The sequence below is a fragment of the Microplitis mediator genome, chromosome 2 (assembly GCF_029852145.1).
Source record: "Microplitis mediator isolate UGA2020A chromosome 2, iyMicMedi2.1, whole genome shotgun sequence".
Classification (NCBI taxonomy): domain Eukaryota; kingdom Metazoa; phylum Arthropoda; class Insecta; order Hymenoptera; family Braconidae; genus Microplitis; species Microplitis mediator.
This window is the reverse complement of record NC_079970.1, coordinates 102,180-126,152: the sequence shown is the minus strand read 5'-3', so window position 1 is coordinate 126,152 and position 23,973 is coordinate 102,180. Positions and strand designations below refer to the sequence as shown.

Sequence of the window (23,973 nt, the reverse complement as noted above, 5' to 3'; positions counted from 1 at the left end):
AAATATTTGATATACCAAAAAATTTCTGTTTAAATGCTCTTTCAGAAATCAGAATCCACAATTAATATATAATTTATTTATTAACAATTGACAATACAAAATTAATTTATGTAAATAACTCAATAAATAAATTTTATTTTTAATACTTATCACTAATATTCAATTGAAAATAATTAATTAAATATTAACTTTTTAATTGGAGTAATTGTCGATTCTGTAAGAGAATTTAAAGAGCAATTTTTTGGTATATAAATTATTTAAATTATCAAAATTCCGCGCTAACTTAATAGTAGAACTTAAGTTGATTTTAAAAATTTATTTTTATTTAAATATTTAAATTATAATGATTAATTAATTAGATGAATCAAATAGGATTTAGAAAAATAATTAATTTATTTAAATAAATTGAGATATCAGCGAATGCAGCGACACAATTTTTTTTTTTTTTTTTTTAATAATAATAATAACAACTTGAATTTCTAGGTTATCTGCAACCATTTAAGTTAAATAAAATTAATAAAGTTAAATCCAGTTAACTTATTTATTTATTTATTTATTTATTTATTTATTTATATATATAAAAGTCTCGATCTCTATCTTTATCTCGATTTTCCATTGGATACGGAGTCGATGGATACGGCCTGGTACAGTCAAAAAATTAAATACCATAATTTTCATATCAAGCTGTCAAAGTCTTGAGTATTCATTAAATAAAATCTTTGGAAAACATTTAAAATTTGAAACTGACATACGATATAATAAAACGAAATGCGTCAAAAGACTGTTTTTATTTATAGACACTAATAGTACACAATAATTATTAAATGTGTAGCTATTGCCAAATAATTTAGTACTAAAGTGACATATAATTAATTTAGTCAGTCCATTATATAAATCATTATAATTCTGTATAATTATCATTTTATTTTACTACATTCATTTATTTATTTAACTTTTTTTTTTTTTTTAGTTTACTTAAAAATAAATTTTTAACCAATTTATTAAAAAAAAAATAAATTTTTTTTGGGGTATTGTTTATTGCCGCTCTATAATTAATATAAAAGCAGTAATGACTCCTGGTGTTAATGATGGTCCAAGAAATACAGGAACGTTACCAAAAAGTAACAGAAGAAATGATAGAAATAGAGAAATTATAAATTCAAATCAACCATCTGTTCGTACTATTTATCAAACTCAGCATTCAAATAATTTGGTAAATATATTATTAATTAATTATTAATCTTTACACTTTTACACAACGAAACTAAAATTAAATTTTAAAAATAATTTATTTAAACATTCGTATGTTATTTTAAATATAAATGCATATGTATATAAATTTTATTTATTGTTATTATTATTTAAACAATTTAAAATATTGGTATAAGATACTCGTCAAGTGTTTGAATAACTTTAGCATCAGTATAAATTCAGGTTTCAGGATGTTAAATAATCTAAAAATATAAATGTTTTAAATAGTGGGGAGTAATTCTATCTTGAGACTTGCAAGTAGATTATTTGTAGTACTAAAGTTTTGTGCTGGTGGTATAGCAAAGCTCCTGCTGCTGTCGCTGTCGCTGTTGCTCCACTGTATCTTTAGTCTTTATTTTAAAATACTTAATTGTAATTCCATATATAACCATACGTAAGACATTTTAAACTCAGTATTCAAATTTCATTTCTAATAATACAATACTGATATATATATATTTTTTTTCTAATCTTTTTTTTTTTTTTTTCTTTAAACAGTTGGATTTTCAACCAGTTGCCAACGACAGGGATACTGGTAGAAGTACAAAAAATAGTAATACACGATCTACATCATCAGTAGCTTCACTGTCCTACCAAGATTTTGCAGATATTGGTATCTATAAATTAAAATAAATAATATTTGTATTTAAATTGATAAATATTTTTAAATATATTTAATTTTTAAAGTTTCACTCGGTGGAACTAGACAATATAACTATACCGGTAAAGATTGCATTCAGTGGCAAGAAATGGCTCAATCAGTAGATTCACGTGCTCAATCACCTCCTCATCTACAACCAGCAAAACCTATGAATGTTGATAAAATGGTAATTTATTTATTTTTCAATAAATTTATTTATTTATTTATTTATTTATTAATTAAAATAAACAGCCGGATCGTAATCAAGTGGAGAGCCGTTTGAATCAAATCCGCGATTACATCAGAATGACCTCTACGATGATGGAATCACTGAGTCTGTCGTCTGATCCAGTAAGTTCGATCATCTAGTGCCAAATATATATTTATCTTAATTTATTTATTAATATTTAATTTAATTTATTACGTCCACTGTTTTTTAAATTATTCATAGCGAGCACACACTCAGCACGATAAATTAGCTATTATGGTTGAAGATTTACGGGATAGTGAGAGAAAACTTACTAAGCTTTTGGAAGAATATCGTCCTATTGAAGAGGTTACTTTCACTTAATAATCCTTCATTTAATATTGACAATCTTTTTTTTATTCTAACTCTTTAATTTCTTCACTAATTTATTTATTTAAGATTTATTAACACTAATAGCATGAAATTTTATAGCTTAATGCTCAGCCACTCCAGTATTCCAATCAAATGAAAAGATTTAGCGAGCTTTTGGATATATTGACCTCTCAAGAACGTATTCTTATTACTAACAATAATCGCAGGGTGTGTTTAATCGCATGATTAAATATTATTGCATTACTTAATTAAATGATTGATTTCAATTTTTTTTTCTTTTTTTTTTTAAATATTATTTTATTAAAGCAGAATGGCGAGGGTGCTAATGGAGAAGAATCACTAGAGTCACAGTTGCGAAAAAAGATGGAGGCGTCCCAACGAAAATTGGCTGAACTACAAGAACATCAAGCAAATCTAGTAGGTATGCAGCAACAAGTAAGAGAACGGCTGCAGGAAGCCCGTCAAACTCAGCAGGCGTTACTGCTGCAAGAGAATAATCAAGCGACGACTGGGTCTTCAACTCCAGCGTATGACGCCGTAAATTCTCAACGTCAGCTGGCAAATGACGCCGAAGTACTGGAGTCAGAGACTGTAGCGCTGAGAAGTAAATTAGCGGCACTGCAGAATAAAAAAAAGCAAATGGATTTACTTGTTGCTGAATTGCAAAATGTTGAAATGTCTGATCGTGCAAGTAGTGTAAGTATTGACTTTATTTTATTTTGTTTTATTTTTTTTTTTCTAAATCAATTTTATAAATATTATTTTAGAGCTCTGGAGATTCAAGAAAACCTAAGCAAGACAAAGCTGTTGAATTAGAAACTCTTAAGCAGCAATTAGCTCATTTAAAAAATCTTATGGCAGAAGCAACACGTGCTAGAGACGGTTATAATGCGATTAATGAACCTGAAGTTGATTCAAATTTAAACACCGGGTGTTGTAATGAAAACGGCGAGACTGTTGAGGATGAAGTTGATGCAGCATTGTCTTCTTGTAATTCAGTTGATCGTAATAGTGAAGCGGATGATACTTATGCTAAATATAGTAATTCAAAAGAACGCTTAACTGTCGAACAAATTCAGGTATTTTTTAAAAATAATATATTTTATTATTTATAATTAATTTTATTAATAATAAGAGAAAAAACAAAAAAAAAAAAATTTCTAGGCTGTAACACGTGAAATGAAAGAGCAACAAGTACTTTTACAAGCAGCGCGCGCTGAATTACAGCTTTTAAAAAATTCAACTTTGACGCCGACCCAAAATGGGCCACTTCTCTCACACGGTTCAACTCCACCGATGTCAGTAGCTGGAGTTTATCCAGCTGATAAAAAATCCAGTAACAACAATAATAATACTAATAATAATAATAATAATAACAGTAATAACAATCATAACAATATGAATGGAGAAATTTCTCAAAGTAAGAAACGTCAGTTGGAAGAACTCGTGCGAAAAGAGCAAACTCTCACGTCAAACGTTAATCGCGGCGCTACTCCAGCTGATTGGAGCAGTAGACGCGGTTCTCATTCTCAGTACAGTCACACTAGTACTCCAGCAAATATTTGGCCTAATTCTAATGCCATTGGTTTGTATTTTACTGTTAATTTAAATTAAAGTTATGTTAATAATTCATTAATTTGGGGAATAATTATTTATTTGTTTACTATTTTAGGTCAAGTAAATCAACAAAATGGTGGCGATATACCAGCTCCAGATAATTTACTAGATATCGGGCCACAAGTAACAGCAGTAGATAGTTTTGGAAATAACTGGTGGAATGTACCAGCACCTCCAATAAATCCACAACAACACGGTAATGAAAACGGACAGTAAATAAAAAAAAAATAAAAAAATAAAAAGTCACACGTAGTTGATTTAACAAAAATTGAACCAGTAAAATTTTTTAATAAACGATAAATATTTTCATATGACTGCATAAATTCTTCAGTAGGTACCGGTTCTGTGGAGTACTATCGGCAGCTACTGATGAGCTCGCAAGCTCAGCAGTTACAAATGATGAGCACGACGATGCAACAATGCTGTCAACTTTTGTGGGCGCAGCAGCGTGAGTTACAATTAATGACAAGTTCAATAACTCAGATACAACAGCACTTGCAATTGAACCAGAACCAATCCCAGCCACCACGGGTTTCCAATGAAACACGCGAGAGCTATTCAAATCTAAGCCGCTCGACCCATCATCTGGGCAACGTTCTCGATGCAGCTCTACCGCCTAGCTCATCGCTACCAAATCTAGTCTCTCTGCCGACACCCTCATCAGCTCCATCACAAAACTCAATAGTCACATCCGCCAACTCTCATCATCATCAGCATCAGCATCACAATCACCAGCAGCTCAACAATCAAGTGCCCCCGGGTAATCGTGCCAACAATTATTGGGATAACTTTAGAAGGTAAAATTCAAAAATTGAAAAAAAAAATTGCCAATCATCTAGAGGACTCGAGTGTTTATGTAGTTTATTTTTATTTATTCAACCAATCAGTTGTCTAAGTGAACTTTATCTATTATTATATTTCGTTCAGAATTTATTATTATTATTATTATTAATTTAATTTAAATGAAAATTATAAAAGATCACTTAATCGATACTCCTTGCGATAAACATTCTCCTCATTTTATTTATTTATCAATCCATCAAATTATTACGGAGATTAATGTAATTATTAAAATATTGAATAATAAAAATTAACGGCCATTTACTTAAAATTTACTCGCGATTCATTTATTTTACCTTTTTTTTTTTTTTTTTTTTTTTTTAAATCGACAAATTTATTGCGGATTTTGGTAGGTAATAAAAATAGGTATGTAAATAAATTAACTGGACCTGAAGTTTTTAATTTTTCTTTTGTCTTTAGCATGCGTTTGTAAAATAATTTTAATATATATGGGGCATTCCACGCCAAATCGATCGTTGAAATTTTTTCTCATGTTCTATCTCATCAAAAACGTTTCTTACAAGTTTTTAAAAATTCTTTTATCCAACCAAGCAGAAGTTATGAATTGAAAAAAAAAAAGACTTTTTTTTTGTTTTTTTTTGTGTTGATTTAGCGTGGAATGCTCCATGTATTAATATTAATAACAATAATAATTATCATAAATTAATAAGCGTGTGATGTGTTTTGGAATTGTTTTTGCTTTTTTCAGTTACTCAAGACAAAATCTTTTGTCAGGAAACTCAAAGTCAGTAACTGATTCACTGGCTGGTACTTCAGGTAACTCGAGTACGTCAACTAACACAGTTGCAGCAGCAGCAGCAGCAGCAGCACACGCGAGTCATGTGTGAGTTATTTGTTTGTTTTTAACAATTTTAAATAATCAATTTATGAATATTTAACAGCATGCTTTGATTGATAGTAACTAATTTTTTTTAATTAAAAATAATAATAATAATGTAAAGAAGGGACAAAAGAAATCGTGAGCACGGAGTTGATAATATATCATTACATTCTTTGTCGAGTACCGAGGCTCAGTACTCATTAAATCTTCAACTCTCATCAAATCTACAAACTCAAGATCGTGAAACACCAGTAAGAAATTATAATTCTTACAATGATGTCACTACACAGCCGGTTGATAATTTTTGGGAAGATACAAATTCCTCTTTTCGTTCTATGCCTGACAGTAATGATGACAATTATTCATTACGTCACATGAGGTATTTAATCTGTTTATAAAATAAAATAACTCAGTATTTAATTGAAATAAATAATTTTTTTAGCGGTGAAATACGCGATGTTCTTTCATCACTAGTCGCATCAAATAGAACAAGACCAGATTATCTTGTTATTATTTTACGTGAAATAAAAGCAATAAGTGATGATGACAGATTGAGACCAAAACTTTTACGTTCACTAAGAGCTCTTCAGGATACTCAATCAACTAACAATCCATTGGTAATCAGTTTAAACTTATTAATTATTCGTATCGAATCGAACAACTATTAGAAATACATATACTATTCTATTAAATAAAAATTGAATATTTTAAAGCTGATAAAAATTTTCTCGATTCGAATAAAGTAATTTAAAAATTTAAAATATTTAAAAAAGTTTTGAATTAATCGATTCGATTCAAACACGATTTGCACATCCCTATTAAATACCTGAGATTCGATTTGTAAACCAACTTTGTCGTTTATATGTAGAATGAAACAACAGATCAGACAGCAAGTGAAAGTTGTCAGTCGAGTGACGAAGATTCAGATGTTGGTGCTGGTGCTAGTGCTGGTGCTCAAGCACGGCCATTATTAAATAGTAATAATGATCATCAGTCATCTTTGTTGAATGAATTTTTAATGCCGACTCATACCGCTGGACAAGTACCGCACGCGCAAAATATGCCAGGTCTTTTAGTTGATCATTTTGAATTCCAAGTAAGATTATTATTATTATTATTATTTAAGTTATTTATAATAATCATTTTATGAATAATTTATTTAATCAGCAGGCAGCTGCACAAATAAATGAAATAAATACATTTCCCCCATCAATTCTTACTCCTGGATACAACGAAGATTTGGCTGAAGCTGATCAATCGCGTCCCGAAGCTTCGAATAATCAACAAGTAATTAAACATTTAATTATTATTATTGATGACTATAATTAAAATAATTATTTTAAATTATTAGAATTCACCAGAAGATGGAAGTGTTGAAATACCCGAAACTGGAGACATGCACTTGGCAAATCTCGATATTGCGACACTGGAAGCAGATCGCGAAATAGCTAATTTAATATAAACGATGATAATTTAATGGTTTTTTACTATTATTATAGATTACAGAATTAAAACCAGATTTTATCATTGAGTGAAATAAATTCTACTTAATAATGTTAATTTATAATTAACTAAACTTAAAAACTTTAATCTTTTAAATTACACATTTTCTACAAATCGCCTATCCGACTAAAAAAGAAAAAAAAATATATATTTTTTCTAAATCTTCATATGCAGCTGAAAAATAATATTTTTTATTTTTTTACTATTATTATAATTTTTAAAAGACAGTAAAAGTTCGTAGAATTGTAATTTTATCTATATCCAACTAACAATATTTATTAGGCAATAAAGTAAACAGAAAAATTTATTAAAATTTAAAGGAGTCTGGACCGTAAATGTTAATTAAGATGATAAAATAAATTTCACAAAATAAAATTCATGTGATTTCATGTTTAATTTTTATTTTATTAGAAAAGTATACATTTCACACAAGCTTTAGATTTAATCCATCGCTTAATGGGCTTAACAATTAATAATTTTTAAGTATATAAATAAGTCATATATAAATATAGATTTATATATATATATATATATATATATATATATAGAATGAACAGATGAGAGACAATTAAAACTCTGTATCAAAAGTATCAATATCTAATAGCTGATGGCGATGAAGATGATAAGCCGAGCAGCCATGCGTCTCCATCAACATCATCTCATAATCAACTAAATTATCAACTCTCGTAACCAAGTTTTCTTTGTTAATTCGTGTGCTATCACAAATAACACGTGTCTCACATTGTATGGGATAAGGCTCACTGGAATTACCTGGTGGTTGTACCCAATTGGGATTATAACTGTCATTGCAGTGGTGGTTAACGTCGTTAACGTCGTTAACGTCGTTAACCTTATTAACTTGGTTGACCTGGGACTGTATCGGGAAACTACGAACACTGCTGGTAACTAAACATGTTGCCGGCTCATTGTGCATCGCGGATGGTCCACTATCTCTGGTACAAATCCTTGTCTCACGGCAAACGCGTTTGTTACCACCGTCTCTGAAAGGAAACCCGGTTTCTTATCATCCCATTTCTCTCCATCCTACTATTTATACTTTCGTACTTTCCCTTTCTATATTTTATTATATAAACTCTCAATTACACAATTAGACTCGAGTTAACAAAACTATTATTAACTATTCATTTTATCAGGTACTAAAACAACAACAACAATAATAATAATAATAAACGTGTAAATTTGAATTTAAAAAAAAAAAAAAAAAAAAAATACAATCCCATCTCCCGCAAAAATACTCCCTCTGCAATAATCAATATGAATTAATATTTTGAAATGAGCACGTGGAAATTATAAAATTAGTACGGCAAGAAAATTAAAGCAGTGATTGATTGAAAGTAAACAAGTGATTATAAATATAATTCCAGATAAGTCTAGAAGCTATCAATAGATATAAAAAAAAAACTACATGCTCATGACACACGCGATTTAAATTTAAAATCGCGATTGACGAAGCCACGAGGACTCAGAACGTGTGTCCATGATGTGTTGATAATTCGTAGTGAATTCTCTCCTACCTGGACGAAATTTCTTCTTTCCATGATTTTGAAATCCATCAGCTTCAGCTCCATCATGCTCATAATTATTGCGCTTACGGTTCCTCCGTTGAATGTCCGTTGATCCGGTCACCGTATTACGATTATTATAATAATAATAATAGTTGTTGTTGTTGTTGTTATTATGATGATGATGATCGGCGTCGGCGTCGGCGTCGGCGTCGCTGTGGGTCACCCGGTAGATAAGACCAACGCTATCTCCCGTCCCGCGGCTACCCGGATCTCCACCGCAGTAACTTCTGGTGTTGATCAAGTTGTTGTCAAGACCGTCAAGACGCTTCACCATCTCTGGAATAACGTAATGGTTATTCTGGCAGTGTAAATTATCTCCATTTAAATTATCAACATCATCTGTTTCCATGGCTAAAGTATTATTGCCATTGTTTTGTTGTTGTTGTTGTTGTTGTTGATTAAAATACGCTGATTTATCAGTTTTATTCAAATAAACTTGACTTTGGCTATTATATGAATACTGCTTATCAATTTGTTGATAATTGTTTTGTTTTATTATCGTTTCATTTATCGGTGGTACGTAACCGTAATAATGATTTGATGACACGTAAGACTGAATTATTCTCGTAGATTTTACTTCGCTTACTGCTGCCATTTTATGATTATTATTATATTTATAAATATATCTATTTATAAATATTATTTATTTATATATATGTAAGTATAAATATATGAATGGATATGTATATGTAAGTATATACAACAAGTTGTATTTGTGATATATATATATATATTATTATTTAATAATTATAATTTGCCGCGATAAATAAAATAAAAATTGGCAATGAAAAATTGAAAAGTACTTGCACTGCTCAAGTGCTTACACGGATTCCACTGAATTCCACTGAATTCCACTTAATTCCACGGCGGACTATGGGGAAATGAAAACTGAATCAACTGAATAATAGCGAGTGAAACCGAATCATTGAAACTTTCATCGGTGGACAAACGAACGCGCGTCGGAACGTCGGAAGCTCACGAAGATGAGGCGGGAAATACCGAATGCGATACGAAAACATCCGAGGGTTTTATAAAAGATTCGCGGTTAAGAAATGCCGGGGTCTATTATAAAAAACTAGTCAAGCTTACGTCAGTATTATTAATTAAATATAATTTATTTATTCGCAATTAATTTATTAATTGACTAAAATATTATAGATACAATTGTTGGTGAGAATATTTATGTTCAATTATTTAAATAAATTATTTTCTTGAGTTATTATTTTACTGGATCAATTTTACGTGTCGCCATCTAGATTTTTTAATAAAAAAAATTTTTAGGTTAAAAACAAAATAATTATAATTTTTTATCTGTTCTTTCTAAATAATCCGATCGTTACAAAATATACTAAGTAGTAAGTGTCGTGTCATTTAGAAAAAAATAATCACGTGAGTTAAATTTTATAGGGATTATTGTTGGCTGTTTGACGTATTAACGAAAAATATATAAATCAAGATGATTATCCGGGTTAGTAAACAATTACTGATTGTTTATTTGTTTTATTAAGAGATTATTTATTATTAAATTAATATATCGATTAATTTTTTTTGTTTACTCTAGGAGTTAGCTGATTTCCAAATATTCAAAACAATATTTTATTACTGTGCAAATATTATTTTCTTACCAGTATTAACATTTTTTGTGAGCAAAATTTTTTTGTTAGAAGGTGAGTGTCATTATTAATCACCTGTCAAATTATCTAGAAATTAAATATAGTCATGCTAAGTGATTTTGGCCGAATAATGTTTTTTTTTTTTTAAGAAAAAAAGATTATAAGTACCCATCCCTACTTTATCTCTAATTAAATATTTTTTTATAAATTTGTATTCTATTAAAATTGATTTTAATGGAAACTGTAAAAATTATCCTGATAGGCCGAAAGCTACTGAGATTGACTTTAAATACTTTTATTTATATTTTTCAGGTTTACTTAAATTAGACAGTATGCAAAGTAGTGTTACTGCTGCAATTATATCAGTAATTGCATTGCATATTGCATTGGGTGCATTTATTTTCAAAGCGTACTCAGATTCTCCTGCCAAAGTAACTGATAAAAAGGATTAAGCTCATTTATATATATATATATATATTTTCTTTCACTAAATTTTATCTACAGATCTATGTTTATACTCTACTCGGTATTCATTTGTCAGAACCTAATAATAAATAACTGAGCGTAAAAGAAAAAACTAACTATTAATTTAATTAAATAATACATAAATTGATAAATTAATTTAGCATGTAAATAGATTAATGCATTCAATTTTAGGTTCCGTAAGTTTATTATTGTAAAGAGGCTTACGATAATTAAGCTAATTTATAATTAGTTCTTGTACTTTTTTTTTCCAATTAAATATTTGACATATAATCGGATTAAATTTATTTCCTGTTTAATTTAATTTGTCTAGAGATTATTTAATTGCTAATACGAACAACCTGCAGTTACTATGTGACTGCCTGAATATCACTACTAAATTTATAAAATACGCAGAAAAAAATGATTTCTTGCCGCGACAAAATTTTAATTTGCACCAAGAAATTTTATGCACTATAAATTACATACAACAATTGTCTTGGGGCGAGAAAAAATTTTTTTGGTCAAGAAATATAGTTCAGTCAGTTTACTCTTAAGCGTTGTGGGGGGAAATTAATAAATATATTTTTTTTTTTATTGATTATACGTAAAAAATTCTGTAGATCACGAAAATAATAATAAAAAAGCTCAATTTGGCCGGGTTTTTTAAATGAATAATAAAATAATAATAGGGATGCCGAGACACTGTATATTTTCATTAAAAAACTTTTATCTATTAATGTTAAGTCCTATGATGACTGGTATTAAATTAAAGGGTGATAAATTCTGAATAAGAATAGTCTAAAACCAATCTCCCGGGGTTTATTATGTTCGCGAAAAAAATTAATAAAAAAAAAAAAAAAAAAATAATAATTAGTTGTTTTCGTGCGCGCGCCCTCTAGCTCAGTTTCTGCAGCTCTGTTACCGACAGCGTGACTAAATAAAAATAACTTTATCCTCTTAATAATATAGATAATACAAACAAATTATAGTTTATTAGTTTACTTAATAAATAATTATTACTATAGATATTTATTGTTAATAATTTATGAATTTTTATTTAAATAATTTCTGTCTAGTTTTTATTTTCATATATTTGGATTTTTAATTAAATGACTTGAGTGATTTGTATATTAAATATATACGATTCAAGTCAACTGTAAATTCTATAAATGAATATTTAAACGAAATTTATTTATATTTATATTTATTTATTCAACTGGGCATAGGATAAAGTCCTCTGATGACCATAAATATCGCCAGTATCTAATTTCTAATTCTTATAAAATTTATCAATGATCCGAATCATCCATTGAAGATATTTATGAATTTCAAATAATTAATTTATGAAATCATAATACTTGTACTTGAATAGCTAACTCATATTTTATTACTTTCTAATCACATATAATTTATTAGTTTATATTTTCCATAGAAAATTAAAAAAATTACAAGAAATTATTCAATTAAAAAAACGTTAATTAATAAATTATTATTTACGATAAAGATCTAAGATTATTATTTCAAAATAATTCAAGTCAACAAAAAAATAAGTTAATTAAATTAATTTTATGAGAAAAATCAATAAATTTATTTAGTCTAATTGTAATATCGCCGTGATTAATTTCCGTCTGTTTGTTCATATGTTTTGTATCTTAAATGTTTCCGAATCAGACAGACATTAATAAAGGCGATAGTATATAAAATAAAACAAGTGAAAAAATTTCAATTATGTATTTAATGAAATTATGAAAAAAAAAAAAACTAAGCAGTAATTATTAAATGATAATTCACAAAATTAATTAATAGGCAAAAAAAGTGTCAATTAGTTATGTACACCATTTATTATCGACATTAGATAATACCTAATTAATTAAATAGTTATAATAATAATAATAATAATAATAAATTGATTTTAACCCTAGTGAATAACAAAACTTGCTACTAGTGATTTATAAAATCAAACATATAATTGAATAATTAATGAAATTGTTTAAAGGATACTTAATAAATGCAACACACATGTACCATTAATTAAATTAAATTTAAATTTCCTTATTATTCATTAGGTGGAATGAATAATATATAACGATAGTACTATTAAATACGTTAATCGCCTGCGATATTATTTAAACCATTATTTTTTTTATTTTTATTAATTTTTTGTTTAAATTTTGCTAGCGAGGTAACACTTGTAATGTTTTTGTACGTTTATAAGCTGCGACGTATTTAAACCTTAATTTTATTTCTTTAATTAATTAATTAAATATCAATTATTATTTTTAATTTTTTTTTTACTATCGGTAAAGACAGCGTCTGATACTTGTCACAGTCCTCACAATAAAATAAAGCCAATATTATGATTATTATTAATGACAATGATTAATCAATTCATTTTATTGTGATTTTTTTATAATAATATTGACATTATAATTTTTTTTTCATTTTATTTATTTATTTATTTTCATTTATTAATTCTTACTCAAAAAAACTTAAATTAGACGATGAATTTTTCAACTATTTCATTTTTTCTAAATGTTTCAAAATCGATAACACTCGAGTGAGGTAGTAGAAAAAGTTTTTAGTTATCGAATGTTAGAGTGGCGAAAAAAAATAAAAAAAAAAAAAAAAATATGTTTATCACTATTGTAAATGGTTTTATATAAATTATGTAATGTAGTAAAAAGTGTGGTCGTTAAATGTTAATCGTGAGGCTCAAACGCTTGTGTGTAGTGACGAGAATAAATTACTTGATAACTTTTTAAGTACTCGTCATAATTAGTATCCATTCAATCAATTAATGTTAGATGATTTTTTTTTGAGTGATCTTATGTTTATATATGTAAATATATATAAATAAATGCAGGAAATTATAATTGTTACTCGACATCCATTTTTTCGTCTTTCGTGGGTTGTTGATTATTCTGGTTAGGACCGTCACCTTGGGCATTTTGATGATTTTTATGTTCATCAGCTGTTTTGTCCTTTGATTTATCATTTTTCGGTGGTTCTACTTTAGGCTTTGGTTTGTTAAGAATTGATTGAACGACATTGTCTAACGCCTGAATAAAAAATATTATTATTATCATCATTTAAAGTTTAAGGATAAATTAAAAAATTACCTGTTTCTCACTACGAATTTGTGCTACAGTTATACTGCACACTTGCGTAAGTGGCGTACCAGCCATAATGATACGTGCTTCTTCTAACCATGTCCATTTGTCTTGTATCGTTTTTGCAGCTTGTTTGAGCTCATCTTCTGTCAAATGTGAATATTTGTCATCTTTACCTAACGATGCTTTTATATTTTCATAAGTCTTTTTTGCAATTTGTAAAGCACCAGCTAAATCATTGACAGCTAATTTTCTCCCTTCGTATTCTTGTCTTCTTTCTTTTATGGGTTCTCCTTGTGCCTAAACAAATTTATCTTAATTAATATTTAAAAATAATTAAAATAAATAAATACATACCTTTAATGAAGTTAATTTATCAACATAAACTTGTCTATTACATTCTTCTCCATCTCCGTACAGCCAGTCTTCAACTTGATCGAGAACTCGGCTAAACGCTTCTCGTTCATTCTCAGTAACGTATGGTCCCAATTGATCTTCATCAGAAATTTTACCTCTCAAATCGTACACGTATTCCTCTAGAGCATTTTTAGCATCGATTCTTTCTTTCTCTTGTCTGTCTTCAGCAACCATCTTACCCTAGTGAAAAAAATTTAATTTTTAATAAATTATTTCAAATTTCAAATAAATAAATAAAAAATATAAATAATATGATACCTCTTTTTCCATAGCAGCATCTAATTCGCTCTGCGACAGTCCTCCGGCATTAATTTCAATAGGAAGATCTATTGCACGTACTGGTAATTTCTTTTTACTTTTATCTTCACCCTTATCATCGCCCTGAAAAACAAAAATAAAAAAAAAAAGTTTAAATTATTAACTTTAATTTTTTGAATAAAAAAAAAATATTATTTTTAGAAATATTATTAAATATCTAATTAACACACACAACAAACACGTATGGCGTGATAAATACATTCAATGAAAAATTATGATATTTAATAAAATCTATAGTTGAATTTACAAAGTTTATAATTTTTTTTTTTTTTTTTTCTTTCAACTTTAAAGCGTTTAAAAATTACTCAATTTAAAATTTCAAACTAACAAACCATACAAAACTAATGTAAATAATTAATAAAAAAATGTATTTCTTCTGCAACTCAATTGGAAACAATAACGAAAAAAAAAAATAAAAATAAAATAAAATAGCATAGACATCCATGGCACGGTTTGTGACACAGCTTCTTGGACCCATATGCATTCATTTAATTTTATTAACGTTGACATATCGCTGGTACGCGAAATCGCCAACACTAGGTTATTGAATAATTAATATAATAATTATTTTATATTTTATAAATGAATATAAAGCACACGGAAGAATAAATAATAAATAAGCAATAAAAATATTATTGAGTTTGCAGAAGAATTTTATAGTATTTTAATTTTCCATTAACTTATTTATTTATATAGTAAAAAAATTAAAAATAATAATTATCTAAATTATCTATTTCAATAAATGACTTAATGATTTTGTTTAAAATAAATTTATAAAAGATAGAGGTAATAAATAAATCAAAGTAATGATTTTAGTAATGACAATGATTGAGTAAATAAATAAATATAAACAAAAGTCCTGAGTGCGCGTCAGTAAAGTGCGCAAAAATAAATGGCGATTTCGTTGGAGCATAGATTTGAAGACATGGTGGCTCGAGATTAAATAGACAGAGCGTTAAAAAAAACAGATAGGACAAGTGTGTATGTAATGCGCATGGGTCCAAGCAAATGTTAGTGTGTCGCGTACCGAGCTGAACCAAGAGCGTATCCTCGAGGAATAGGACGGTGCAGACTTTGTATTTCTCCCATCATCATCAGCATCTGAGTCTTGCCGTCCCTTTTCCGCGCTAACCTAAACCACAACAGACTTACAGAGTCATGCTCGCGTACTTAATTATTATTATTATTTTTTTTTTCTCAATCAATTTATATTTTTTTTTTTTTTTTTAATTTAAATTCTCTATCGCTACTTGGAAATATTTATTGAATTATTCAATAATAATTACGTGCAAGTCTGAGATGATTTTTAGCAATGCGCAATAACGTTTAATTTTTTTTTTTTTTTTTTTTTAGACAATAAGTTTTGTAAAAATAAAATAAAAAAAATAAAATTTACCTCTGGTGCTGGTGGTTCATTAGCCTGAGCTTCTTGATCAGGTTTGTCTTGCTGTTGCGCTGTTGGATCTGTCTCCATTGTAGCTTGCTGCTGCTGCTGTTGTTGCTGTTTCTCTTCTTCTTCTTTCTCTTCTTGAGTCAATTCCCGTTTCTCGGTCATTGATGCTGATGCAATTGTCAGTATACCGTTCAAATTTAATCGAACCTTTATTTTAACTTTTGAAGGCTCACCTTCGGGGGTGGGTTTCACATTTTTTATGTGGAATACTCCTGCAATTAACAAGTTTATTTAATTATTTAACAAATAAATAATTTTTAAAAATATAATTTTAGCCTGATGATTTTTATAAATAATAAAAATAATTATTACCTATATGAGTATCTGGATATGTAGAAATTGGTGTTGCGTAATTGGCAGTTAAAGTAAATGGACGATCACGTTTAAGAGTCAAATACTTTGAGAATGGGAATTGATGATTGTAAGAGAATATTTCAACCTCTCTATATAAAATAATTTTTAATTTTAATTAATTTTTATAAACAATTAATAAATTAATAGGAATAAATAAAAAAAAATATATTTACCCTTGTTCACCTTCTACTGGATCCCATGACAATTTAATTGGGTACGGCTGAATATCAGTAACGGAAAAGTCTCTAACACGTACAGCTGGACTTAATATAGCGCATTGAAGTGCACATCCACGTGCTACTGCTTCATCTTGATTTAATGTTGTTGATGCTGATTTGCCAAATACTTCCTCTACCAATCGTTTTAGAGCTGGAATTCTACTAGACCCACCGGCAATTTCCACAGAATTAATATCTTCAGATTTCAATCCTACAATAAATAATTAAAAATAATTATGTAAATATAATATTTTCATAAATAAATAACTAATATTTTAAAATATTTACCAGAATCGTGAAGGCACTTTTTTAATACTGCCTCAACACGTTTGAAAAGATGATGACAAATAGTCTCCATGTCTTCACGTTTCATGTCACCATGAACATCTTTTTCATCCATAAAACATTCAATATTAATTGGAAGCTTGGTTGAATTTGCTGACATTTGTTTTTTCAATTTCTCAACTTCAGCGAGCAATCTAATATAGGCCTTAGGGTTATTCAACGGATCAATGTTGTAACGAGCTTGAAAATCTTTACAGAAATGATTCGCAAGAATACGATCAATATCTCTTCCCCCGCAATTGCTGTCTGAGCAGCAAGCCAACATCTATTTTAAATGAATTAAAAATTAGATATGAATCATCATAAATAAATAAATAAATAAAATAATAATTATATTATGATTAATTTACCTTAAGTTTTCCTTTGTTAAATGCACAAACGCTAACTTGGAGACTTGCGTAACCGCAATCAACAAAAACAACGTTTCGTGGTGGAGCATCCGGTGCAGGTAAATCTTGCTTGTAAATACCGTAGCAGAGTGCAGTTGCTGTTGTTTCATTAAACAAACGGAGCACATTTAGTCCAGCAATGCGTGCAGCATCCAGAAGAGCATGACGTTCGGATTGAGTGAAATACGAAGGGACTGAGATGACACAATCATTTACGGCTGTTTGGAGAGCATGTTCAGATATTTCTTTTAATTTAGTAAACAACATTGCAGTTATCTGCTCTGGTGTAAAAACATGTTCTTCTCTCAAATATTGTACCTGTTTAATAATTGACAATAAAATAAATATACATTGTCTAATAAATATGGAGCAAATGGCAAACGTTTGTTGGATAAAAATAAACTGGGGTCAAGATTTAAAATTGGCATTTTGCCGCTATTAAATTAAAATATATATAATAAAATTATTAATGAATGAAAAATTCAACCTGTTGAATTAATTAACTAAACATAAAATTAACAATTTATAAAGCTAATGAATAAATAATAATAATAATAATAAATTATTCTTACATGAATACCAATCCCTCCGTCAGGTTGTTCAGAAGTATAATAATTAAGATTTTTTAGTTCTTGTTGAACTTGAGGATCATTGTACTTTCTTCCTAACAGTCTCTTGAATCCATAAATTGTGTTTTTCATATTAGTCACCATCTGATTCTTGGCCGCAACACCAAGGATACGATTTTTCTCGCTAAATGCCACGCATGATCTGTAAAAAATACAATCAATAACTTAAAAAGTGTCTATCAATTAATAAAATCAGTCTGAGTTGATAAAATTAAATTCTCAACACTCAACTTGAAAATAAACAAAAATGTTTTGATTAATTTTAATTTTTCATCTTTTAAAATTTTTTTAAGTCAAAACTATAAAAATTGGTGCAATTTTTTTAATTAAAAATTAAAAAAAAAATGGGCACATAGAACAGAAAATGTTTATTATTATAATTGCCAAAATTTTTAATATTTTTAAATAATTATGGAAAAACAATTATTTTTTTTAAATATCAAAAGATTTTTTTGCGACTTTTATGACTTAAAATTTTTTTAATTAACTTTTATCAGATCGATTGCTAACAGAAATAAAAAATTTTTTAAAAAGTATGTTTTTTTTATTATTGAACATGAATGTAGACTATTTCATACATAACTTATCAAGGAAATATTGTCAATACACTGAAGCTTTAGTATAAAAGACCTTGGATTGCCTATGAATCATATCAACCTCCAAATATGGTCAAAAAATTAGACAATCTGTATTGATAATATTAATAAATAAATAAAAAAATTATATAACATCCAGGATAGACTAAAAAGCAAAAAAATATCTCCAAGTAATTAATTGAATTTATTTCTTTAATAAATTCAATTAAAATTGAATATCAAGTGAATTAAATCGTATATGTAAATATGCAAATCATCAAATGCTACTGAATATTTAAATAAAATTTTCCTTAATTAAAAAAATGAAATATTAGTTAAATTTAATGAAAGACCAGTTATATTAATATATAAATTGAAATAAAATTATAAAATATAAAGGTTGATAAAAATGAATGCCGGTGTGCGCCGGCGCAATCGCCGGTTGTTGACCATAAAGTAAAAAAATAAAAAAATATTATTTATCTAAAAAATATATAAAATATAAAATAATAAATAAATAAATAACTTACGGTGTGCCTCTTAAGCTGTAATCATTAGCTATTGTTTCAATACCACCGGCTCTGGCAACGGCAACATAACAGCTATCGTTACCAAAATCTATTCCGATGACGGACATAGCAGCCATAGTAACAGCTCGTTTTTTTTTATTTTTCTCCTTCTCGAATCACAATGATCGCCACCACGTTAAATTAACTTACTTTCTGATCAACTTGATCACAGTAAATGATTATATTTTATTTAATAAATAAAATATTTTTTTGTTATTTAAGTTAATTCGTTGATAAAACGTTGATTGGTTAGTGTAACTTGAATTTGTATTATTATTTTATTTTTAAAAATAATATCTGGACAAGACACGAGAATACAAGGAATAGTAGTTGAGTTTGGTTGAGTTGCTGAGTACTTGCGTGGTGTGTTAGCAAAAGTGAGGAAAAGTGAGCAAAAGATCTTTGCTGTATGACGGTGTTCGGTTTACTGCCGTTGAAAACTGGCCAATCATGGCGCTAGTTTATGGTATACAAATGTATAGGTATAGCTTCGATTTAATAAAAAGACGCTCTAGAATATTCTAGAAAATCTCGTGTCGCCGCCACGCTACACTTGTACTTGTACACTTTAACGTTTCTTATGATTCATTCACACATAAATTTCATCAACCGACCAATGGGAATTCAAATTTCTACTCAAACTTTAATATCATTCGGTTATTTTTTCAGAGTCGTAAAACGCTATTGGTGAAAAATCTAAATTTCTTTTGGATGCTATAATTTTATTGGTTGTAATTTTTGAATTTTATTATTTTGAATGAACCTTTAAGATTTCATTTAATGTTCCCGCTTTTTCCAGAACCTACAAAAGATATAGATCCTGTTTTACAGATGACAGGATACTTCCAGAACATTCAGGAACACTCATTATTGATGGTATAGTTCCAATCATCCCAATCATTGTCCTTATATATTTAATTTAAATTTTTATATTTTTAAAAAACTAAAGTAAATATTATAATAGAAAAAATAAAAAACTGGTGATATCTGATATTTTTATGATATTAAAAATAGCCGATATTTGAAAATTTTATTGTTTTTTAATTAATTTTTAAATTTTTGTTTGTCAGTATTGACATTTTATTTATTGAAAGTAAATAAATTTTTTAATGACTCTGCTACTTTAAAGATGTTATATTTTTTAATAATTTAAAAAATATGTAGAGCTCTAGCTGCGACAATAAAAAAGATTGAGCAAAAAAAAATAAATTTCGTGAGGTAATTGAAAACAATGTTTTATATATTTTAAGTAAAAATATAAATTAGTCAAAAAATAAGTATAAAATATATAAAAACTAATTTAAATATTTATTTATCTAATGAAGGTTCTAATATTTTACTGATGGAAAAATTTTCTCTGTCTTCACGATATCTTGCTTTCAATAAAAATTCCCAGGCGAATGAATGTCCAGAGTAATCGTAATTTTGAGCGTGTTTTTGACAATCTTCAAACCATATTAAAAGTTTATTTATATTTTTTTTATGAGCAAAACGTAAATTACGTTTTTGTTGGTCTTGAGCAATTATTTTAGCCGTGATAACAGCCGTTTGCCAGCGATTAAAATATCTACGTGCCAACAATAATTGTCTAACTAAAATAAAAAATTCATCTTTCTTCTCTTCCACACAACTTAAATTCTTGGTTTTTATAAAACTATTTAATATTTTGTTAACAATATTTTTTTTTTCACTTTTTATTTTATCCTTACTAATGACAAATGGCTCCAAGTATTTTAAATTTATATTTGTATTAAGAGCTTGGGGTTTTTCGGTTATAAAAGTAGAACCACCATCCCAATTTATAATTTTATTACTTTTTATTTTTATGTTAGTTTCATTTAAATCATCATCATGATTACAACTATCAAGAGACTCATAATTATTTATTTTTAGTACTCTTACTAAAATATCACCAATGTAAGGCATAAATTGAGGAGAATGCTCAGCTTTGCTCCAAGCTCTTTCATAAATTTTAGCTTTAACATTTTTAAAAATTTTACTCAATTTTGACATAATGTCGTAAGCAGTTGAATGATGAGTTTTTAAACGTGACCACGTATTTTTCAATCTATAAATTGGTGGCGATTGTAATCCTGCTAAAATTGAACGGCACGATTGGAAATTACCCATAAAGTAACATTTGTAAGCCGCATTAATAAATCGTGTCAATATTCTTGCTCTCATATTTAATTTTTGAATTGATAATATTTCACTTGTTACCAAACAAGATATTCGATGACTAAATGCAATCCAACCACGTACATTTGGTGTATTTTTTGATAATTTTTTTATAATTAGTATCTCCATTTCCGTAAGTGAAATTCGTAAAAATAAATCACGGTCAATTAATGTTAATTGTTGGGCTATTGTCGTACTATTTAAATCCCATGCTGTTATTTTTAAATTCAATTTTAATAATTTACGTAATTGATTTATTGAATTATCGTGATTATTATAAAAATTACTAGTATTTTTTATATCTTTCATTGAAAATATTTTGTTTATTATACAATTTGTTTTATCACATGTTTTTATTTGATCAAAACTATTGCTAATACTATTTTTACGTAAAAAAAAAATTTTAGATGATTTTTTTTTCGTCGATTGATAATCACGTAAATTATTTAAATGTTTATGTAATTCACGATAGGAAGAAATTGCTGACCTTGGCCGATACCAGTAATCGGGTGTCCAAAATAATATAAAATGTTTATTATTATTATTATTATTATTATTTGTAATTTTAACTGGAGAAAATCCTGTCGTTAGTGAGCTCAAAGAAACAGAAGATACTAATTGTTTTTTTGACACATTTAATTTTAAATCAACCCCTAAATTACCATGCCGACGTATTGCGACAGCACTTGAAGATCTTTTACGTTGAAGTGATATTCTGTCACCTGGTGTAACTGGCCAAGGGCCTAGTGCATAAAGAAAATGCGCTGTTGGTACCAATCCCCATCTTCGTAATTTTTTTTTTTCATAACTATTTTTTTCCCAAATAATTACACCGCTCTCCATTAATTTGTATGGATTCATTAGCGTATAAGCTGGTTTAACTCTTACCATGTGATGTGGATTACCGTAATGTGGCTCGAGATGTAAATTAGCAATACATTTTTCGTCAATTCCAAATTTAAATCGTGATAATTTTGATACTAATGTTTTACTTGAATTATTTGATGACTCTCGTGATAATTTTTTAGCAATTTTATCTGTATCCTTTCTTTTCATTCTTACTTTACGTTTACTACTCAAGTCATTATAGTGTAATGATTTTATTAATTTATTTGAATTTTTATGTTTTGTTTTAGTGGGCCATGAGTTATTTGATGTTTTCAGTATTAAATCCCTCGACGAATTTAATTCGTTTCTGCTAATATAATAAAAATAATTATTGTCAATTTAATTGATAAAAACTATAAATAAAGTAATTAATTAACCTGAAATTTGTTTCAGTAATTTTGTTCATAATTGGAGTATAATATCCATAACTGAGCTCATTGTAAGAAGGCCCTAAATATAAATCTTTTTTATGCCATTGGGGTGAATGTCCATCACCTGCACCACCGTAGTGTGTCCATACCTGACACGCGTTATTTTTTATATCCATTCCAAGTCTTAAAATTCTATTATCAAGTGGTGAATGAGCTGATGATGATGATGATGACAATGATGATGATGATGATGATGAAACGTAAAGAGTACTAACGCTTGTTGAACTTGCAGCTGTTGGTTCTGATAATGAACTTGCATTTTCTTTGTGTGATAATAATATTCTTACTTGTTTACACCATAAATTCCAGTAAACTTTTTTTTTATCCATACCACTGAGTTCGTAATAATTTATATGTCCATCAATAAATCTAATAAGTAATTAATTATTAATAAAGAACTAGAGTTTCTATTTAGTTAAATAATTATTTAATTTAAATGATGAAAGAGTAATAATACCTTGCTTTCAATGTTTTTCTTCGTCTGCGACGATAAATACTTAAAGTAATATAATTTAGTGGATAAATAGAAACTAATTCAAATGATTCAATGCTGGAATCTAATTCAGGCGGGCAAATAAATTCAGAATTAACTCTCATAATATCAGAAGCAATTATAAATTTTGATGACGTTAATCCTAAAGCGACTTGTCGCAGTCCATCACCGTCTCTTGTAGTTTGGGCAAATGGTGATTCAACTAAAACTTTGTCTGTAAAGTCTTCATACTCGGTCAAAAGTAGTTTTTGAATTCTTTTATACTCCATTATTTTAATTTTATAAATTTAAATAATAATCATAGTATCGGATAATTATTATTAAATATACCACAAAAAAAACATAATATTTATGTTTATTAGAAATGAAATTTTATGGTTAAAAAAAAAAAAAAAAAGCAACATAAAGTTGGTCACTTTTTAATATTTTTGTTTATTTTTATTTATATTTAAAAAAAAAAAGAAAAAAATTGAAGTTAGTTAATTTTTTGATTGCAATAATGGATATTATTTATAAATAATAACAAGACAGGTTTTTAAAATTTAAACTAGCTTTATTTGACATACGCTGTCCAGCAGTAATTAAATCTAAATGAAAAAATTAATAAAATATTTTATACATATTGAAATAATATACAAGAGAAATTAAATTTTTCTTTTAACTATAAATA

The 23,973-nt window shown here is 27.7% G+C and overlaps 4 protein-coding genes across 14 annotated transcripts; 1 reads left to right on the top strand and 3 right to left on the bottom strand.

The window, feature by feature from the left end:
* The first annotated feature begins 497 nt into the window (after positions 1 to 497).
* Positions 498 to 7,647, top strand: LOC130664156 (putative uncharacterized protein DDB_G0282129). 9 transcript variants are annotated; one of them, XM_057463952.1, is made up of 18 exons: positions 498 to 644; positions 971 to 1,213; positions 1,750 to 1,864; positions 1,939 to 2,078; positions 2,144 to 2,242; positions 2,343 to 2,447; positions 2,571 to 2,678; positions 2,781 to 3,167; positions 3,239 to 3,550; positions 3,636 to 4,056; positions 4,144 to 4,284; positions 4,423 to 4,885; positions 5,638 to 5,772; positions 5,891 to 6,148; positions 6,212 to 6,386; positions 6,638 to 6,865; positions 6,937 to 7,056; positions 7,121 to 7,647. In XM_057463952.1, the coding sequence occupies exons 2-18, from the start codon at positions 1,070 to 1,072 to the stop codon at positions 7,229 to 7,231; spliced, it is 3,462 nt and encodes a 1,153-aa protein (XP_057319935.1). In that variant the 5' UTR covers positions 498 to 644; positions 971 to 1,069; the 3' UTR covers positions 7,232 to 7,647. The 9 variants fall into 9 exon arrangements, with proteins under 9 accessions (XP_057319935.1, XP_057319936.1, XP_057319934.1 ...); XM_057463953.1 differs by having other exon boundaries at positions 499 to 644; positions 4,420 to 4,885; positions 6,940 to 7,056; XM_057463951.1 differs by having other exon boundaries at positions 499 to 644; positions 4,420 to 4,885.
* A 48-nt stretch (positions 7,648 to 7,695) lies between these two features.
* Positions 7,696 to 9,676, bottom strand: LOC130664158 (GATA zinc finger domain-containing protein 14-like). Its single transcript, XM_057463963.1, has 2 exons — positions 8,808 to 9,676; positions 7,696 to 8,271 (listed from the first exon to the last, which is right to left on the bottom strand). The coding sequence occupies exons 1-2, from the start codon at positions 9,451 to 9,453 to the stop codon at positions 7,841 to 7,843; spliced, it is 1,077 nt and encodes a 358-aa protein (XP_057319946.1). The 5' UTR covers positions 9,454 to 9,676; the 3' UTR covers positions 7,696 to 7,840.
* A 3,764-nt stretch (positions 9,677 to 13,440) lies between these two features.
* Positions 13,441 to 19,744, bottom strand: LOC130664157 (97 kDa heat shock protein). Of its 2 annotated transcripts, XM_057463961.1 has the most exons (12): positions 19,275 to 19,744; positions 18,113 to 18,311; positions 17,502 to 17,858; positions 17,095 to 17,416; positions 16,762 to 17,017; positions 16,547 to 16,677; positions 16,178 to 16,446; positions 15,809 to 15,913; positions 14,722 to 14,844; positions 14,404 to 14,643; positions 14,056 to 14,346; positions 13,441 to 13,995 (listed from the first exon to the last, which is right to left on the bottom strand). In XM_057463961.1, the coding sequence occupies exons 1-12, from the start codon at positions 19,388 to 19,390 to the stop codon at positions 13,813 to 13,815; spliced, it is 2,592 nt and encodes an 863-aa protein (XP_057319944.1). In that variant the 5' UTR covers positions 19,391 to 19,744; the 3' UTR covers positions 13,441 to 13,812. The 2 variants fall into 2 exon arrangements, with proteins under 2 accessions (XP_057319944.1, XP_057319945.1); XM_057463962.1 differs by lacking the exon at positions 15,809 to 15,913 and having other exon boundaries at positions 19,275 to 19,743.
* A 768-nt stretch (positions 19,745 to 20,512) lies between these two features.
* Positions 20,513 to 23,639, bottom strand: LOC130663711 (uncharacterized). Of its 2 annotated transcripts, none has more exons than XM_057463123.1 (3): positions 23,268 to 23,639; positions 22,757 to 23,179; positions 20,513 to 22,689 (listed from the first exon to the last, which is right to left on the bottom strand). In XM_057463123.1, exons 1-3 carry the CDS (start codon positions 23,570 to 23,572, stop codon positions 20,622 to 20,624), a joined length of 2,796 nt encoding a protein of 931 aa, XP_057319106.1. In that variant the 5' UTR covers positions 23,573 to 23,639; the 3' UTR covers positions 20,513 to 20,621. The 2 variants fall into 2 exon arrangements, with proteins under 2 accessions (XP_057319106.1, XP_057319108.1); XM_057463125.1 differs by having other exon boundaries at positions 20,514 to 22,686.
* Positions 23,640 to 23,973: the final 334 nt, after the last annotated feature.

Bases quoted from the DNA above. Each gene is read 5' to 3' on its own strand.
- LOC130664156 (XM_057463951.1), top strand. From the start codon at position 1,070: ATGACTCCTGGTGTTAATGATGGTCCAAGAAATACAGGAACGTTACCA. The intron at 6,866-6,936 runs GTAAGATTATTA...TTATTTAATCAG, and splicing joins TTGATCATTTTGAATTCCAA to CAGGCAGCTGCACAAATAAA. The intron at 7,057-7,120 runs GTAATTAAACAT...TTAAATTATTAG, and splicing joins AAGCTTCGAATAATCAACAA to AATTCACCAGAAGATGGAAG.
- LOC130664158 (XM_057463963.1), bottom strand. From the start codon at position 9,453: ATGGCAGCAGTAAGCGAAGTAAAATCTACGAGAATAATTCAGTCTTAC. The intron at 8,272-8,807 runs GTAGGAGAGAAT...TTCCTTTCAGAG, and splicing joins AAAGAAGAAATTTCGTCCAG to ACGGTGGTAACAAACGCGTT.
- LOC130664157 (XM_057463961.1), bottom strand. From the start codon at position 19,390: ATGGCTGCTATGTCCGTCATCGGAATAGATTTTGGTAACGATAGCTGT. The intron at 16,447-16,546 runs GTAATAATTATT...TGTTAATTGCAG, and splicing joins ATATCCAGATACTCATATAG to GAGTATTCCACATAAAAAAT. The intron at 14,347-14,403 runs GTATGTATTTAT...AAATTTGTTTAG, and splicing joins ATAAATTAACTTCATTAAAG to GCACAAGGAGAACCCATAAA.
- LOC130663711 (XM_057463123.1), bottom strand. From the start codon at position 23,572: ATGGAGTATAAAAGAATTCAAAAACTACTTTTGACCGAGTATGAAGAC. The intron at 23,180-23,267 runs GTATTATTACTC...ATTACTTATTAG, and splicing joins AGAAAAACATTGAAAGCAAG to ATTTATTGATGGACATATAA. The intron at 22,690-22,756 runs GTTAATTAATTA...TTATTATATTAG, and splicing joins ATTACTGAAACAAATTTCAG to CAGAAACGAATTAAATTCGT.